General features: G+C 40.1%; 1 protein-coding gene across 11 annotated transcripts in view; it reads right to left on the reverse strand.

The window, feature by feature from the left end:
- LOC138003289 (fibropellin-1-like) overlaps positions 1-20,617 on the reverse strand; it is a 79,193-nt gene that overhangs the window by 40,639 nt on the left and 17,937 nt on the right. For 7 of the 11 annotated variants that reach the window (XM_068849245.1, XM_068849251.1, XM_068849246.1 and 4 more), the window contains exons 1-6: positions 18,756-18,857; positions 15,739-15,843; positions 4,511-4,913; positions 2,176-2,271; positions 721-831; positions 373-483 (exon numbers count right to left, since the gene is read on the reverse strand). In XM_068849245.1, the coding sequence (XP_068705346.1) occupies positions 373-483; positions 721-831; positions 2,176-2,271; positions 4,511-4,913; positions 15,739-15,792 (775 nt within the window). In that variant the 5' untranslated portion in view covers positions 15,793-15,843; positions 18,756-18,857. Of the gene's footprint in view, positions 1-372; positions 484-720; positions 832-2,175; positions 2,272-4,510; positions 4,914-11,789; positions 13,591-14,702; positions 14,912-15,738; positions 15,844-18,755; positions 18,858-20,483; positions 20,601-20,617 lie in introns of those variants that run through there. The other 4 variants (XM_068849242.1, XM_068849248.1, XM_068849252.1 and 1 more) reach the window with 4 other exon arrangements.

The raw sequence follows: 20,617 nt of genomic DNA on the forward strand, positions 1-20,617 counted from the left end.
TTTCGAGTTATAACACTTTGCCGTCGAATGGTTTTCTTTGCCATGTCTTGAAACTAGTTCAAAGATCAGTTTTTCGCAATTAAGTTCAGTGAACTTAGTATCACAAGTTGCTTTTCATGGTTTTGAGAAACATGCAGTGTCCTTTGCTATTGTAAACTTTACAATCATGCTAATTCGGTTTAAATTAAGCTCTAAAAAATATTTTTCAAACAAGCTCAAAGACCGCCAATCGTGTGGAATATTTATTGTAAAGAGAAGAAACAGGCCACACCAAGACACCGGAAAGGGTACATCCTCTACTTTTTCGTAGTATTTGTGGCAACTCTAACTACGACAAGCTGAATAACTTGTTTTTCATATTACTTTACTCACTTTTGCAGTGACGCCCCCTGAATCCATCTCGACAGTTGCATTTATAACCTCCAACTGTCTCTACGCATTTGCCATCATGCTCGCATGGATTTGGAACACAGGATAATTCCTCTTGAAGGAAAAAAGGGGCAAAATTAATAAATTACAAATGAAAGAATCACCTAATCATCGTGTAGTTCTTGCCAAATTCCTTACATGAATGTCATGAAACTTAACTTCTAACTTCAACAAAAGAGCTAGTGAAAATTTTAAATTACAATATTATCATCGTCATCGTCATTATCGTCGTCGTCGTCATCATCATCATCATCATCATCATCATCATCATCAAAATCAACAACCAATTACCTTCGCAGTCGTAGCCAGTAAACCCTGGAAGACATTTGCATTTATAACCATCGTTTATTTCCACACACTTCCCACCATTCTTGCAAGGTCCAGAAAAACAGAACTGTTGTACTGTGGAAAGGAGCAAAATCAACATTTTAACGAATAATCCATTGTATTCAAGAAGGGTATTAATACGGGTCAAGAGGGTATTTTCAGCCAATCAGAACCAACCCACCTTTATTTGATCGTGGTTCTGTTGTTTACTCAGTTTGCGTTCTGAAGAACTGATCTTTATTTGAATAACTGCCTAATTTATATAAATGTTCGGCGGTAGTGCTTTATGCTAATTAGGTGGTTGTGCGTGCTGTGCGATAGGTGCTAGTGAGAAGGTGTGAGATATTTACATAGTGTAACAATTCAATAAGTGCCATCTAAAGCAGATGGTTTAGCTAAACGTTTTATTCTGATCGCATCTTGATTCAAGGGAGCAGGGTTGTCGCAGTGGTGAGAGCTCTCAGCTCCCCACCAATGTGGTCATTTCTCGATTCCCAGACTTAAGCGTCACTTGTGGGTTGAGTTTGTTGGTTCTCTACTCTGCTCCGAGAGGTGTTTCTCTGGGTACACCGATTTTTACTTCTCCTCGAAAACCAACTTACGATTTGATATGAGTTGAGTTGATTTGATTTCTGTACATCGTCTCCAATAAGTACTCCAGCGAAACATAGAGTTGACACTTAAATAAAGTTATTAACAATTACTCCATGAGCGCGCATTGGATGTGAGAATGGAATAATTGTTTCATTAAATTACCATTAAATTCTGAACGTTTGGACACATGGAAATTAAAGCCAATCAGTTTCGAGGCCCCAGGGCCCGGTTGTTCGAAAGCCGATTAACCCTAATCCCAGATTAATAATTAAGCAAGGAAATTATTTTTGTATTCCCAAATGTTGTTCAAAGCTGAAAATCGGCAAAACTTTACATAAGAAGAAGTCAACCTTGGAAAACAAAAATAAGTAAAAGAAACTTTCACCAAGAAGTTGAAAATATGAAACTAAAGTTTTCGCTAATCCTGGATTAAGTTAATCGGCTTTCGAAAAACCGGGCCCAGTTGTTCAAACGATGGATTGGGCTATCCGCCGGATAAATCACCATCCAGTGGATAAGTTATAGCGAAACCAATTGCGCTATCCAATGGATAGTAATTTATCCAGTAGATAGCGTTATCCACCTTTTGAACAACTGGGTCCGCTTGGCAACTCTTGACGCAATCCGAGTTTCCATAATAGGTCACACGGTATATGAGCGGAAAACCGAGATCCAGAGAACCAATCAGAAAAGTAGGAACCACAATATCCGAGGTCGAAAATTTATTAATTAGTATTATTATTATCTTTAGGGTACTCATACATATGCCGTTTCCATTTTCATAAATTACTGAAAGTAAGCAACAATATGTTATATTTTACAAACTTTCACAAGTCTTGCCACCATAGTGAGGAGGGCAAACACAGAAATAACTTCCACGAAAATCTCGCGAAATATATCCGCCATTCACACAAGGGTTCTCTGCAATTCAAGGTAAAGGAAACGTATCAACTTCAGGGAAAAGTAATAAACAGTAAGATGAGAGGGAAGAATGTGTGCTCATGACGAGCAATGTAAACATTAAATTGAGGTTTGTACCACAATTACTTGTAATCTCGCAATCGATTGGCTAATTTGCCGTTGTCCAGTTGTGAGTCTAGACAACGGTGCTCATGTCAATGTGTAACGCCATGTAATAGCCAATCAGGAACGCTCAGTTTGGGAAATAAACCAATCATATTGCGAGAAAGTTGTAGACAACGCTTGCTCTCTCATCGTGCCATGGTCCTGGTCACGCTCTGAAATAAACATTTTCTTTGGCGATGAATATTGTGGTAAAAAACAAATCGAACGTGGTTCAGCGTTGTCTGTACTCTATATCGACAACGATATTGGTCATCGTAGTGGTAAAAATCGTGAATCCACAACATTTTGACCAATGTGATGATGACAAATATCGTTGTCAATAAGAGTACACACAACGCTGAACCCTATAAGTGACCACATCGTGTGACAAACGAGAATACTTTAGTATTATTGTACTTCACCACAATGAATAACAGCAACCTTTTTTACGACACGTTCTATTTGTTGATCGTACCAGTGTAAAACGGATTCAAATTGTAATTGACTCCAACTGAGGTGTAAAGTCGTAACGCCTCGACTCTGCTGAGTTTTCTCATTCCCATCTAATATTTAATATTTAATATCGAATGATTTCAATTAACTTGATTTCAGGTGCTATTCAGTATCAAGTCAATTCACACTTCAATAAAGTTGGAAAAAAAAGAAAGTTTGGTTCTCCATTCCAGGAGCTCATCAAGGGAATCTTCCAACTCCCATACTTGGCTCAGGAGTCAATCCTTTACCGAGTAGATTCATTTATAAAATGACTCCCTTGGGAGATTTAGCACGCTCACTGTTGTAAAAGCCAATCAAAACAAAGCTATCTCAACGTCAAGGAAATTATGTTTATAATTTATTGATCATCGGAGATAAATTCCAGTTAATCGACAACTCTTGTTTGAGCTTTGTCCTATGTCCAGTGATTTTCACGTGCAACCTCATATGAGGTGAACTTATGATCTCTCCACTGTTCTTTCTTTTTGGCCAATCGCATGGCGCTCTGTGATGTCCAATAGCTCGAATTACCATGTGCTTCATCACTCTGGTCATTTTCTCGCGGCCAAGCACAATATGTCTTGAAGTTTTCTTTTCAAATTCCCTCCCATCCCCCCCCCCCTCCCCTTTTTGTTGAACATAGGCGTTGCGAAACCCTTATTAAGTGCCATGTTGTCAGGTATCGATTATTTTATCACTCATTTTACATATATATCTTATCCATTAGTTCGAGGCATTATTGTATGCAAGTTACCTATAGTCACATTTGTTTTCTGCGTCCTCGCATTCATGTCCCTTTCAGTTTAAAGTTTCAAATCGAGGCAATGATATGACATCTCTTTAGTTAATTCTTGCACTTAGTCTCTAAATTCATTAGTGTATTTTCAATAAAAATTGGGAATGGGGATGAAGTGCTCCTCTCGTCACACTTTTGCCCCCATAGACTCGACACTTTGTACTCCTGGCATGTACATATAGGCTACAATAGTTGGGGCCCTTGAAGGCCCACGATTGGTCACAGCCGACCCTGAGGGGAGACCCAACTCCCTCCTCCATACCGGTGTGTGCACCTTCCATATTTACCCAGGAATGGTCACATTCGGCCCTTGGAGGAGGCCCAACCCCCTCCTCCATAACGGTGTGTGTACCGCCCTGGTGGTAGGTTTTTCTATAGCTCAAAAATCCAGGAGTACATGAGGCTGACCTTTTAAGTTTCAGTGGAGCGCTTCGTCTCCCACTTCCCCCTTTTGAGCCCTCACCAAGTTGTTGTTTTTGTTGATGTTAATTAAGTATAATAATTTTCGGTCCCCAAACATGAGGAAGTCGATTAAATACTTTTCGTGAGAAAATCCTGCTCCTAAAAATACATTTAATCGATTTAAGGGTTGACTCAAGGAATTATTGGACATAGAGGCTTCCCGTGATGTGCTCACGTCCTTATTCAAATTCAATTCACCTAGGCTCAAATTAGACAGGATCTTCTCCTACGCGAATGCAACGTCGTTTGCCACAGGTAACAAAAATTAAGCGAGCTGAACACATCAAAAAGAAAAAAATTACTGTAACCACAATTACAAGGAAAGAAAAGAAACAAACTTACTATCATGGATGTGCACGTGCAAAACATTTTCCGCAATTTCACGCCCTACAGGAACTGGGACGGGATAATCCTGGATGTGTTCGATACGAAGTGGAAAAGGTGATTCCAGCTTTCCTCCAAGTCCCACTAAAGTATCAACCAGGTCCTTACGAATTCCATTTGTGTTTTTGGTCTTCAACGGTGCTGGGCCAACCTTTCTTTGAGTGCGATCTGTGACCTTTCCATTGTCTTGTTTACGAATAGACTTTCGCACGGTTAATTTGCCACAGACTAAACATTGCACATACAGCAGGACGAACCCCAAAATAAACGGTACTTGTCCAAATTGCATATTCTTGAAGTTAAATCCCTCGAGAATAACACCAGATTGTTTCTTCCATACAAATAGAAGGACTAAATTTACCTAGCAAGTAGAAAAATAAACGAATTGACTCATTTTTAATTAATATTTTACATTCCAGAAAAACATTTATAGAAAAACTTGCAAATTAAAAAATACCTGTCAATAAACAATAAAAAACAAGCAAATTTGGACATGACTGTCAATGACAAGTTAACTTCTCGACATGTTCCTTAAAAATAACCAGACGTTGAAAATAAAAAGCGGGCTCGTGTACTAAAAGTCGTTTAACGGTGTAACGGACACAATAGGGCCGTTTATACGAAAGAAAATAAACCGCGGCGTACATAATACGCGAAAAGAACTATTTATCCCCGGCCAGGATAAGCCGCGGCTTGAGAAAGCCGTGAACTTAGATTTTGTTCCATTTATACGGGGTGTTAGCGTCTTATGTAAGCCGCCGCCAGAGTAAGCTGCGGCCTTTTTTCTCGCGTATAAACGGCCCTATTTATGGCATTACGTAAAATTGCAACCCAAATTTTGACGTGTGCGGCGGTAAATATGGAAGATCAGCTTTGTCAACTTTTAAGAAGAGCGCAAAATGTCTTCTTTTTCAAACGATGCCAGATTAAGAAACGGCCAACACGACGGTAACGAGAGGGGCCCTGCACATGTTTCCACATTTCTCTGAAGAACAACGCCGGGATTGAAAAAATAAGCGGTGTGTAAAAACATGGGCGTACGGCCCGGAGCACTTTCGGACTTAGGGGGCCGGTGACTTTCTTGCCCGAAAAAAATTACGCAATGCCCGAAAGCGTGAGGGTTGAAATCGGGATGCAAACGCCGGGGTTCACCATTTTCGCATCTAATAAAACTGTTATCATTGGAAAAATAGTTAAATTGAAAGCTTACATTCTCCACTCTATCACAGTCTCAATGTAATCTAAAACATATTAAAAGAACAAGTTATTCCTTCTATGGCGTTCTTCGAAAATGTCAATCATCTTGTGAACTTCCTGGAGTCTTTAACAGATGCCACATATCATTTCATTTAGGGACAATAATCAGGCTAAAAAACCAGTCAATAACCGGTACTTACCAGCTAGGTAACATTAACTAGCTCCTAATATGTGATACTTTACTACTTAGATTTACCGATAAAATCGATCGAACAGAATAAACAAATTACTTATGGAGTTCAGTTTGTGTAGTATTTACCTTTCGCCTTAATGACCTTGACGACCGCTTGACCTTTAGTAACCTCAAAGAATCGAACTAACTTCAACGAAGAAACCTTAAACCTGACCTTAATGTGAACTCGTCAAAACGTTTTCCCGCTCTCCGCGAAATTGGCGCGAAAAGTAGGCGCAAAATGCAGCAAATGTCAACGAAATGATACACTTAACATTTTACACGATATTATTCAAATTACCAAATCTCTGAAGAAACCACTTTCGGGCATCAAATCACCTAAAAAGTAACTAAATAGAAACCTTATTTGCAAATTTTCGAAATCACGCCTATGGCATTATTCTATAATGTTTTCTCCAGAGTGTCGTTGTCGTTGCCATAGGCTCGTACGCCTATGTGTAAAAAGTTCCGGAAGGTGACATTCTCCTTTAAAACTTTAACGCTATTGACAGCAATTTTCATTCTTGCGTATCCACGGCGCGCATTTGAGCACATCGTGGAGATGGTGCCTATGTTTTTGCGTCATTAACAAGCGTTACTGGATAAGATCCCTTGTCTTCCCTAATTTGTGCCACCCAGTCACACGCTAGAAAAGAAAGAGTCGTACGCTTGTTTGTTTGTTTGTTTGTTTGAGCAGGTTGAAGTTTTGGCCGCTTATTCAGCTGACGTGGACCTGCTATACCCACCCACCCATACACTCACAAAGGACAGCCACAACACCGGGAACTTCATTCCCTACTAACTTCAGAAGTAGCAGTCTTGTGGTGATTTTCGTGTTAAGGCTCCTAACTTTCATCAATTATAACTTGCGTCAATAAAATTGGACGTCGTGCGTGCTTTTGATGGATCCAAAGAATCCCCACGTCATCGAAAGAAAGTTTTACGCTTACTAATTATAACGAATAATCGAAGTTAAAAATGGGTATCCTTGGTTGACAGAGGCCATACTGCGGAGTCTCCTATGCAAGGAAACGAAATGGAAGTTATAAAGATCAACGCATTTAGATGAGTGGCTAAAGCAGTTGCAAGGAAACCTAAACAAAAAGCTAACTTTCATGCAATTTCGTGCCCATTCCGCAGATCAAAGAAATGAAATTTGACGTACTAATAGAATATTAGAACTTTATTTTCACACGATAATGTTTAAAGCTGAATAGTTTGTGGGGTCGTGCACAAATGAAATCAAATCAAATCATATTGGTTTTTTATAAGAGGGAAAAACCGGAGTACCCGGAGAAAAACCTCTCGGTGCTGAGTAGAGAACCAACAAACTCAACCCACATATGACGCCGAGTCTGGGAATCGAACCCGGGCCACATTGGTGCTTCTCGCTCATTAACTCGTTGAGCTGGCTTTCACTTCGGCTTGCAAATCGTTTTGCCGGTGATTCTGGTAATATATCCGCTAACGGGTTGAAAAATGACATTTCTGAGTCTCTTTTCATAAAACTACGAATAAATTTCAGCATTTCGGCGGTAGACTAATCGGTCATTATTGTAAAAAGCATTTCTTTCCTGGCGCACGCGTCAGTGTTTTCGTCATAAACCATTCACCCATGGGCAAACAGTAAATGACCAATCAGAGGGTTTGCTTTACTTTACGTTATAAAATCGGTTTATTCACGCAGTGCAGAATGTAACTTAAAACTCGCAACTGACCAGGTCCTATTTCTATTTGGCTTGATAGATCAGGTGGTGGAGAAATGCAGCGCAATTGCATGATCATGGCCGCGTTCAAGTCCCGTTCAAGCCTGGGTTTTGTCAGACTTCCAAGCTTGCGACTGTTTAACTTGCTTATCTAACTGCGATGATATTCCTACCTTTCAATACTATTTATACAATATATTTTTTTACCACAATTGCTTGTAAACTCGCAATCTGATTGGCTACTCCCGTCAACGCAACTGTAATAGCCAATCAGGAACGATCATTTTGGGAAATAAACCAATCAGATTGCGAAATGTGGACGCACGAGGTGCAGCCGAGTGACTCTACAACATTTTGACCCCTGTGATGACGAATATCGTTCTCAATAAGAGTACAGACTAAAGCGGCAAAACCTATCTTCCCGAAATTGACCCCTAACAACGCGAACAAAACCCACAGGTATCTACACCAGAGGTATCAGGTGATCACAGGTGGAAGAAAAGATCAATGCCTTTGGCTCTTTCAAGCCCAGTGTTGTGTAAAATCCGCCCGAAACACTACAGGATAAATATAGTACGTTAAATATGCGGAATTATCGAATTGCTCAGTTCCCTGTAGTTACAGCATGCATTCAAGCCATTTTCAGAACGGGCGAAATGCAGTGCTTTAAAGTGACCCTCTGATAAAAAAGCTGAGGAGGACTTAAGTGTTGACACTGGACCACCAAAGAAAGGGGAGATCATTAAGGCCACTAATTCTCTAAGAAACCACAAGGCACCGAGCAAAGACCGCCTCAATGCTGAGCTGTTCAAGGCAGATACTGTGACAACCGCAAACATCTTGCAACCACTTTTCAACACCATATGGGACAGAAGGAAAATCCCTGATGACTGGAATCAGGGTATCATCATCAAGATACCAAAGAAAGGAGCTCTGTTTGAATATAGCATGGTATTACATTGCTATCCACTCCTAGTAAGACCTTAGTGAAAGTCATCATGAAGCGCCTATCACTGGCTGTGGACCATAAACCTCGAGAGGAACAGGCAGGTTTCAGGAGAGGAAGGGGTTGTATCGATCATATTTTCACGCTGAGAAATTATATTGAACAGAATACCGAATGGCAGCGAACTCTCCGTGAAATTTGTAGATTTTGCCAAGGCCTTCGACAGTGTACGCCGACACAGCCTCTGGAAATGGAATCCCCTTCCACCTTGCTGAGGTTATCAAAAGCTTCTATGATAACTTCACCTCCTCGATTGGTGTTGGTGACATCTTGTTTGAAGTCCACACTAGTGTCAGACAGGGGTGTGTCATGTCCACATTGCTTTTCAACCTTGTTGTGGACTGGATCATGCGGCGTACCACTGAGAATCAGATCAGGGGCATCAGACGCCTTTTCCTATTTGGAAGACCTTGATTACGCTGATGATCTAGCCTTACTATCAAACACCCACAAGCACATCCAAGAGAGAAGACGCAACGCCTTAACACCTTTGCGAAGCAAATTGGCCTCTACATCAGCAGCAACAAGACCGAAACTATGGCACTGAATACTATCGACGCACGACCAGTCCAGATTGATAATGAAGAAGGTCCTTACACAGACAGATTTACCTATCTTGGTAGCACCATCAGTAGAGATGGAGGAACTGATCTGGACATTCAGAGCCGTCTCAACAAGGCCAGAAACTCGCTCAACATGATGAATAAGGTATGGCACTACTCCGCCTACAGTACTCTTTACCAAGCTGAAACTGTATCACAGCTGCGTCCTTTCATCTCTCCTGTATGGTTCAGAATGTTGGCGGCTAACGGAGAAGGACTTAACAAAACTCTCCACATTTCACACCAAGAGCCTTCGGCGTATTCTACGCATCTTTTGGCCTAATGTCATCTCAAATAAAGATCTCTTTGAAAGGTGTGGAACTGAACCAATGGATTGGCCATGTTACCCGTCAAGAAGCTTCCATTGCGAAAACTGCTTTACATTGGAAGCCAGAAGGGAAACGCAAGAGGGGCCGCCCCAAGATCACGTGGCGACGGACAGTGGAGAAAGAAAGCAAGGAGAAAGGGGAAGACCTGGGAAGGCATCAAGCTTATGGCAAGAGACGGGAAGATGTGGAGGGAGCATGTTGCTGCCCTACATGCCACTTAGGCGTAAAGGGCATGAGTTGAGCTGATAAAAAAAATCTCTTTTTGAAAGTGTGTATCTATAACACCTGACTGGCAAACAATTGAGCTTTGATTTTTATCCAAATGCCGTTTACTTTGAGCGTAAGTTTTGGATTTAAGGGTCCGCCATTACTCACGTTCAAAACTGACCGAGTGGACCTCAGGGGGTTGGATCCCGGGAAAAGTGACGTCAAAGGCTCACTAGCATAAAATAGGCTAGTTTCGAATTGTGCAGCAACAAAAGAACGGGGTCGAGGTTCAGGGGAATAATTTGCATTTTCCTTTGTTCTGAACAATACAAAATGCTAATTATTCCCCTGAACCTCGACTCTGTTCTTTTGTTGCTGCACAATTCGAAAGTAGGCTATTTCAGTGGTGAATGAAGCTTATAAAAAAAATGTAAAACGCGAATTTAAACGTCTGAAAGCCCAAGACTCCCGTTCCACATATTAATTCTGTGGTGTACACAAGAATAGACCAATTCGGCTAACTCAATGTTGTACCCAATTCAAATCTCTCGGGGTTACGATTCTTTGTGTGTTGAACTTGCATGATAACGAAGCATTCACATTTAAATGATATGGAAATACTTGGAACAAAACGTTTTATTCCCAAAAGATTTAAATTGGGTACAACATTGAGTTAGTCGAATTGGTCTATTGCATTCTTAAACGAGTGCTCCTTTGACGTCATTTTCTCTTCGATCCTGCTCTCTCAAGAACTTAAAGTTAGTAATGGCGGACCATTAAATAGGAAAATTCCAGTTAAAATAAAAAGGTGTCTGTCTGAAATCAAGGCTTAAAACTTTGGTCGCTTAGTGTTTAGTTAACATAGTTTTGAAATCCAAAGAAAAATAAGAATAAATTTTTTGATCACACTGGAACTTTAATGAAAGCACGGCTTCATTGAAAGCACTGAAGAGAGCCACATTATAAACACTGCCGGCGACATCAGTAGGGTTTAATAGGGACATTCAGTGCTACGTTTTCCAAATCGACCGCAGACTTCAAACCGCGGTTAGCCGTTTGCCATAGTGGCAAAAATAGACCTTAGCATAAAGTTCGGCATTTGACGACAAAAACGCGCCATGTTGGATTATCAACCGAGCCACCGTCCTCAAGGATGTGCAAATGATCAGCAAAAATGTGTTAATTCAGGAGTTAAAGAATTGAACAATATAACTCTAAGCGTGAGTTCCTACAGTATTTTAACGTGAAAAACGCTGCGGTAAATTACTTACCGCAAGAAGAGTATCCAGCCGTCAAAACTTGAACCGCAGACTGCAAACTCGACCGCAAGGCCATGTCACATGACAGTTAGAGGTTTGCCGTTTGCCGTTTTGCGAAAAAATACGCAATTCTTAATATCTCTTTAACTTAAGCTACAAGTACATCACACAATTTTCCCTTGTATAGAAAGTATGCACGTTGTATGGAAATAACGTCATGACTTTTAAACGGCAACCATATTGAACGTTATAGTTTAACAGTATTTTCAATAAAATGCTAAAAGTGACTTTCAGATTTGATATGAAAGGAAAACGCAAAAAGAGTAAAGAACAAGAATTAGTCTTGGATGAAAGATTTTCTCTTTGAGAACTAGTGGATTTCATTTTCGAACAAAATAAAATAATTTGTGCAAATCAATAATAAAAAATTCTTACATCTGGTGTCTACAAAGGGACGGGGAGGAATGAATTAGAACCCGCTTGTCTTGGGGTAGCAGCTGCCACAGTAGACCATAGCGCAGTACTCATCGCAAAGATAGTGGAAGTGAAAGTACGGGCATTAGGGATGGGTGTCGTGGGGGGAGGGGGGGGGGGGTAGGTTGTTTAGTAACAGACACAGAAACGGGAAATGATTAGTAAAAGGACAAGTATAATACCTGTAGGAAACTTCCCAACCCAAAATAGATCTACAAAGTAATTTCATTCAATTCTTTATTTGTTTTACAACTTATTCTCGTATCGATATCTTGGACAATTGAGAGTACTATGTATTATAAAAAACTGAAATGTTGTTGAACTTATTAATCAGTAATTCATCAACGTTGCCCTCTTTTCGGAGAACTGGCCTCCACGTATCGACTGATGAGCATGCGCGGAAGTGTTTTACTTGCAATTTATCGCTTGGTACTTGACCATTTTTTGAAATTTTACAGCCATTTAAATTCATGTCTTTAAAATTAATTTTTAATCAAAAGTTAAATAGTTAAAATGACATTTTAAATTCTTCTCGTTACTTTAAACACTTAAAAAGCATCTTAACGGCGCTCTGATAGTGCATTAAATTCAGAGTACAATCAACGTTTTTAGTCGTCGGTTAATAAATGATGCGGTGCATTTAGAGTTAAAACTCCAGAATTTTCTCTTCTTCAGTCTAGCCTGAAATTAAAACGGATTTAAAAGAAAAATTGAGACTTAAAGTGTTAGTGGATAAAATTTCGCTCCCTTTTGCAACACTTATTTTAAACTCGTGACTTAGTTCTTTGTATGGTCCCCAATTTCTTGGCTCTTTCGTTAGTTATTTTAGAGACATTCTTGTAAGATTTGCTGGGGGACTTACGTCTTGGAAAAGAACTCTGAATAGTATTATGATAGTTTTCATGTTCTGGGCCACTTCGTATCCTGTAATTAGGCCTATAATAGTTCGCCTGAATGGGATTCTTGGGCGGTCCATTGCCGTAAGGTTTGTAATAAGACCTCCCGTTTGGTCTGGCATAATAGCTTCTCTGGGCACTCAAATAAGGCAGTTGTTTAGGGCTGTTAGTGAGTCTGTTATAAGGCTTGTAATAGTTACTTAGGTTGGGCCCATAATACTGCAACTGGTATGGGCGGTAATAGGGAGGCTGGTTACGGTTGAATAAAAGCCTTTTCAAAGGCGTGTTAAACGACCTGTAATACGGTCTGATGTAAGCGTTTTGATTGTTTTGACTATTATACAGCCCATGTTGGAGCCAATTTTGAGGTGGTTGATAATTGTAATTCAGTCCATAATTACTCTGGTATGGCTGGTTTGGTCTGTTGTAAGGCTGATAACTAGGAGTATAAGAATTTCCAACGTAATCAGAATAAGAATAATCCATTGAAGGAGGCCCATGTCCTCCTGAGGCTGGAGGAGCAGCCCCGGGAGGGGAACCAACCGGGGGAGGAGCAGCAGCTGGCGGAGGCACTACCATGGGAGGTGGTGCTGCTGCAGGAGGCGGGGGAGAAGCAGTAGCTGGAGGCAGAGGGGTGGGAGGCACTGATAATGGAGGTGGGTTCGGAGGAGCTGGTGAGGGGACTGGAAGCGGAGGAGGGGGGACAGGAAGAGGTGGTGGAGGGACGGGAGCGGGCGGTGGAGGCACTGGAAGAGGTGGTGGAGGGACGGGAGCAGGCGGTGGAGGCACTGGAAGAGGTGGTGGTGGCACTGGAAGAGGTGGTGGAGGCACTGGCAAAGGTGCAGATGCTGGAGGTGGTGGCGGGGGATGTGAAACAGGGGTAGACGTTGTGGGTGGTACCGATGGGCGCGATGTTGGTGGTGGTGGTAGTGTAGGACGTGTGGGAATTGGAGCTGGTGATGGTTGTGGCAATGGAGTTGTTGTCGGTTCTGTTATAGTCGATGACGTCTGTGGGATTAGCGTGGGTGGTATCGTGCTTGGAATTGGAGGAGATGGTTTAAATTCTTCTTCTTCCTCCTCCTCTTCCTCTTCTTCGTCGTCACCGTTATGTATAGCGTATACCGTCAAACCTGTAGGTCACAGTTCATAAACTATTATAGGTACATCCAGAATGGCAAGTAAAAAGATGCATGCCGATTTTAAAGTACTACTATGATAAAAAAAGTCATTTCCTTTTTTTTCTTCAGATTTTGAAAGTGTGCTTGAGCTTTGATTTTTATCCAAAGGCTGTTTAATTTCTCGGTCTGCCATTACTCACGATTGACCGATTGGAAATCAAAAGGTTGGAGATAGGGAAAGTGACGTCATTTACTCAGCACGTAAATGTAGTTTATTATATATGCAAAACACGAGTCTAAAAGTCTGAAATCCCGAAACCCCCGTGCAGCATATTAATTCAGCCGTATATACACGCACTAGTGAGTCTTTGACGTCATTTTAAAGTTAGTAATGACGGACCATTAGCTGAGAAAATTCCATTTCAAATAAACAGGTGTCTTTTTGAAATCAAGGCTTATGACTTGGGCCACTTAGTGTTTAGTTAACAAATTACTTTTTTGGTCATAGTAGCACTTAGAAGTCTCAAAAGGTCCCATAAACAGTTTTCGTCGAGTAAAGATAAACCACTGCATTTAGTATATACTAAAACAGTGGATAGCGTTCAAAGCGCGCTCAAACTCTGGATATCCTTCGCTATTCACCTCCGACGAACTAGCGCCGGATTTGCGCCCGAAAATATTGTAATTGATGGAGGAATAATGACTCAGAGTTAAGATCATCTTTTTGTGCTATATTGTCTCACTGTTTTAGTATATACGAAAACAACTATTCACCTCAGTGTCGGTGGCTAGTGCTAGCCACCTCCATTTCGGTGAATAGTTGTTATTTAACCGGTTCTAAAACAACGCTTACTCTAACACTTAACTTATTGTTAGAAATAGGAAGCGAATGCTTACACTTTAAGGGAAAATTTGATATAAGAATTGGACATGCATCTAACTACCTGCATTTCTGGGAATCATGAACCAAGTTCTTTAACCCAGATCATGCTTCTACTGTCACCACCCACCACCTGCACCATGTGGAGACGTATGTTAGTCAAAACTAATTCAACAGCAATATTAAAAGGGGATAATGAATACACAAAACATTTCAGATAATACAGTTGATGGTCCTAGCTTACTCTATGAAACACATTTCATGCAGGCGGGTGATGAATCTTTGAACTCGATTTGACTTCGCCGCCCATATAGCTACGCTTGCCATAGGGTACATTATACACCACAGGGAAACCAGGCGATGGTGGTGGTGGTGGTGGTGGTGGTGGTGGCGGTACTGCGGGTGAAGGAACAGGATGTGGAACTGCCTTTTGGGTAACAAGTTTATGAGGAGCTGTCATAGAAAACCACCAGCATGTCGATTACTTTCATCATCATCTCAAAAATTTAATGTAATTTTAATCGAACATTTTAAAATAATTTTTGTTGTTGTGATAGATTGCGCAACAACTTTTTAGAGCAGAGTACAAATGACTGTCGAAAGTAATTACTCGATTGCAATTGCTACGCTTTGTGGTTGGTTTAAAACCCTCGCGCCAGTTTACCAACCGATCAAAAAGGAAAGCCAAATTCAACCGCAACTTGCACGAGCGATTTTTTCCACTCTTTGAGGAATTACACGCTGTGATTGGTCGAAGTAATTACTTTGGTATTTGTTTTACGACACTCAACTGAAAACCGCTATAAGGCGAAAGATAAGTTAGATTTATTTAGTGTTCATAAAGTGTCACTTATTTAATCTCTATTGACCTGAAAAGCTCGAATGGAGTGATTAATAAATGACGATGATTATTATTATTATTATTATTATTATTATTATTATTATTATTATTTTTACCATTATTATCACTATTGAACATCAAAACTGGTCTCTGACGTTTCAACCTAAGATTATTGAAGGATTCATTCCGACACTCCCTTCCCTTCCCCCCCCCCCCCCCATTTTTAAGATTTGCAATTTGCTTTTGGACTGAGTATTTGGGATGCAAAAATTCCAATGTCCCCGACAAATGTAGTGCAGGATGAAACATTTTATCCGAAGAAATGCAAAAAAAAAGGCTCCTACCTTAAACATTTTACGATAAGGAACATACACTACATCTTGAAAGATCGATTGCAGCTACCATTTTGTTTTTGTCTTATTTATAATTGATCACTTACGAGTGCAACTGTTTCCCTGCATCTGATATCCCGGAATGCACTGACAGGCTCCATGGATGCAAGTCGAGTAGATGGGACAAATTATCGGACAGCGATTTCGAGGGGCTGGAGGGAGATAACACGAACGGTTAAGTACGTTTATAAATATTGACGAAAAATATTGGGAAAAGCATATGATTACGGCGTGAAAGTTCCGGCAAACATATGAAACCATTTTTTTAAACACAGAGACGGACTATGGAGCTTTTTCACATGACGTCACGGCGGCCATGTTGGTGTTCCCAAACAAAGACATGGCCGCCATGATGGTGTACCAAACTAATCCTGCGGGAATTGAACTTTATTTTTATGGAAATACTTCCTTTGGTTTCAGTAATCCAATATGGCTGCTGGTCACGTGAGTGAAAAAGCTCCATTCTTAAGGCCCTTTAAAAATCAAAGGCAGTCGGCCTTGACAAAATTTCTTCTCGACTTATTCGTGAATGTGCGGATCTTATTTGCAAACCGCTGTGCTATATTTTCAATCAGTCATTAAATGTAGGTGTGTTCCCAGACGACTGGAAGTGTGCACGGGTCACTCCACTATTCAAACAAGGGGAACGTGATGACCTAAACAATTACCGCCCAATTTCCGTTATCCCGGTTATAGCCAAAGTGTTCGAAAGAATAGTTTATAACCAATTATATGCGTACCTAACAAAGCATAACGTAATATGTAAATGCCAATCTGGTTTTCGCTCTATTCATTCCACCGTTACGGCTTTACTTGGGGCTACGGATACTTGGGCTTACAACATTGACCGAGGAAAAATAAACGCTGTTGTTTTCCTAGACCTAAAAAAAGCTTTTGATACGGTTAATCACGAGATCCTTTTATCTAAATTAAATAATTACGGCATACATGGCATTTCTTACAACTGGTTTAAGTCCTATTTGGACAACCGCACTCAAAAGTGTTCCATTAATGGATCACTTTCTAAAACTTGCTCACTAAGTTGCGGCGTCCCTCAAGGGACTATTTTGGGTCCATTGTTGTTTTTGCTATATATCAATGATCTGCCAAATTGTCTAACGAATTGTATGCCATGGATGTACGCAGATGACACCCACCTAACATATGCGGGTGACAATACAGGCGACATAGAATCAAGACTTAACCATGATCTAGAAAATGTTAAAAAGTGGTTGATAGCAAACAAACTTACCCTGAACATGACAAAAACCGAATTTATGCTGATTGGATCAAGGCAGAGGTTGTATGCTCTCACAAATCCTCCAATTCCCGAGATTAATGGTGCTCCTATCACTCAAGTTTCTGTTGCTAAATCCCTGGGTGTGCTTATTGATAATAATCTTAACTGGAGTAGCCATGTCGATAAACTGACAAAGAAAGTAGCTTCTGGAATTGGAGCCCTCAAACGTATAAGGCATCTCGTTCCTCAGACGACATTGCGCTCTATTTATCACGCTTTACTTCAACCGCACTTTGACTACTGCAATGTCGTCTGGGGAAACTGTGGTATCACGTTACATGACAAATTACAAAAACTGCAAAATAGAGCAGCCAGAGTTTTGACCTTCTCTAATTTTGATGCAAATGCTAGCGAGCTATTCAAAATTTTAGGCTGGAAAAATCTAGTTAGCCAGCAACAAATTGCGCTGGCCACAATGGTCTATAAGTGTCTTCAGGGGCTAGCACCGGAATATCTATGTTCTAAATTTACAAACCGCGAATCTGTTTATAGTTTAAGAGACTCTGAAAGAAAGCTTAATGTTCCGTTTCCGCGGACAAATTATTATAGAAACAGCTTCAGCTATAGAGGTGCTACTGTCTGGAATAGCTTACCCCTCAAAGCGAGACAAGCAGAGTCTCTTGGGCTTTTCAAAAATCTGATTAAAGACATATTTTAGTATAAAGCACGGCATTCATGGAAAGCAGCTTTAGAATTAATATAGTATTATAGTAATTGTATTTTATTGTAATCATTTTAAAATTTTACCTTTTGTAATTTAGATTTTAGCATTGTTTGTAATCTTAGCTGATGATTTTACCGTGCATAAATAATAAAATATCATATCATATCATATCAGTAAAACGGGCAACACAGGTTGCACAGAGACGCAACCCTTTAAAACGCACGAGCAGGGCATTTAAGCTCCCTAATACCGGGTATCAGGTTTTTCCTCATCAGTGTCAGAAAAGCGTATATTTTTAAACCAAGTTTTGCGGGAAAAGAAACAATAGACCTAATCGGCTAATTCAATGTTGAACCAATTGAAATTCAAATTTCCTGGGGTTAAGGTTCTTTGTGTCTGGTATTTGCATTATAATGGTTGAGGTTTCACGACAGCCGTTAACTCGCGCAACATTCCTGAAAGTGGTTTGTTTGCAGACTTCGTTAAGCGACTTAAAAATGATAACTGTTTTCACGGGAAATATTAAATGAGAAGAGAGCACGTGCCAATACAATAATGAAAATAATAAAAATAGAACGCCTGTTGTATTTCCGATTTGAATAACCGCAAGCCACTCCTCATTGGCCGAAATTGAGTGCCCACTCAAAATGCATGGTTACCGCCAATTTTCTTTTTGGATACCAAGATTACTTACTAAGATCTACTTTCTCCGGATAGTTTAAAACCGCGCAAAAATATCCCAGAATTAGTAAGTATCACCAATAGGAAACCCGAGTATCTTGAGATGCGCAAAACGTATGCGCAATAACAATAGTAGGCACCGTCCTTAAGTTTAAAGGTTATTTAGCCGAACACGAGTGCTCTGCTAAGTGGGGAGACTACAAATCAACTGAAATCAGAACAAATCAAACTAAATGCGGGTCATGTTTTGGAGAAGAGGGGAAACCGGAGTATCCGGGGAAAATCCTTTCGGAGCAGAGTTGAGAACTAACAAACTCAACCCACATTGGTGGAAGGCGAGTGCTTTCATCACTGTACAGGGACTCTGTATCTGCTCGTTCGAACAAATTCTTTCCCTTACGAGATATAGAGAATGTTACCTTTTTTGATGCATTCATAACCAGTTCCCGTGTAACCGGAGATACATTTACAGCGACCTCGAAGGCAAATGGCGTGAACATCACACTTGGCACACTTGTCAACTGTTAACGAAGATGTTAAAAAGAATCAAATTTGCTTCACATCTCAGCCCCACAGTATTCTGACGACCCTTACATGATAGTTAATTTATCATTATCAATCAATCAAGTTTATTGTCATACGTGAGGCATGGTTGCCCAGTTGCCCGAGCCAGAGGTTCATGTTTAAAACGTAAGACTAATCAACTAATTAATTAATTATCTCACTAATTTAACTAATTAATTATCTAACTAATTAATTAACCAATTAATTATCAACTAATTTGATAAAACCAATTTTTCGGGTTTCACTCCCCACCGACGATCACAGTTTCTTTGGAAAATAACCACTGGATTCGTCTTATTTTTAGTGTGTATCAGTATCTCAGGAATGAAATTGGTGAGAGCGGTGTGGATATTTAGAGAGAAAACTGAAAGTTATCATTAGGTGCTCACATCCTCCATATACCTTCAAACAAGCCATTTCCGAGTTCATGTCTGCCTCCTCTTCAAAGCGAGTCTAAGTTAGTTCTTCATATGAATGAAAACTAATTTCCATAAGAAAAACTTCACACTTAGAGTCGCTTTGAGCAGGAGTCAGACATGAACTCGAAAATGGTCTATTTGGTCAATTCACGTCGTTTTCAGGGCGAGGACGGCATAGAAATGTACACAAATGTAAAACACACGAGTAGGGCATTTAAGGTCCCTAATATCGGCTTTTACTGACAACATTTCTTAAGATGATGGTCACTCGGACGATTATATTTGACGAAGTTTGCACAAACACCTGCTCAATTCCTTGGATCAACCATTTTCAAGTGTGTGCAGTTCTCAATAGACGAATTGATTGCATCATGGGTAATCATGGCAACATGGCAGGAAATTCAAAGGTTTGTATGGAAATTTAAAGCAAAATATTCTGTACATGACTCTAGTTTATAGACTTTCGCCTTCATAAACCTAACAAATAAGTTCATGTTTACAACTGAGAAGAACTAGACTTGGTATCTGTTCTTTGGAATTCCTAAATATTGCTTTTATTTGTCTCCACACATTCTCTGTAATTTTGTGCCTTTGGAATGGCAGAAACTCTTTTTAATAAAATAATTTCTACAATAGCCATTCTCTCCAAATCTATTCTGTCGGATCTTTAAGCGCATATCGTCTGTTTTAGAAAATAAAAAACCCAAAATTGCATATCCTGAACTCTTTTAATCGTTTTAAACTTCCTTACAAACCTTTGAATTTCTCTCCATCTTGCCCTGATTACCCATGATGCATTCAAGAGCGTGAACTCGTGTATTACATGCAGGTGTCTATTCCTTGGAATGAATAACCGGCAATTGACGCTTTTATTTTATTTTGTTATTATCATTTATGCACGTTCCTGTTGGTTTGGTTTTATCCGGCTCAGATTGATTTGTTATGTGTCTTCACAGCTGAACAAAACTCAAATAGTCTTTAAAATAGGTCACTTCCGACTTTAAACTTTTTTTCCAAGTGAGAAATGTTCATGATAAGTTGAAACCTTTTCAGTGAAAGGCAAACGTTTTCTTTACAAGCCTTTGCACTTGGAATTGAGCTCGCAATTGGACGCACGTTATTTCTTAACATTTGAAATCAAAATATGTGCTCAGATTGACTGACCTTCGCAATGTGCTCCAGTGAACTGAATATCACAATGGCAGTCATATCCACCTTGGACTTGAACACAGGAGCCACCGTTAAGACACGGGTTTGGATGGCAATAATCGCTTGGCGTGACTAAAGAGAACACGTTT

Source organism: Montipora foliosa, chromosome 5 (assembly GCF_036669935.1).
Source record: "Montipora foliosa isolate CH-2021 chromosome 5, ASM3666993v2, whole genome shotgun sequence".
Taxonomy (NCBI): Eukaryota; Metazoa; Cnidaria; class Anthozoa; order Scleractinia; family Acroporidae; genus Montipora; species Montipora foliosa.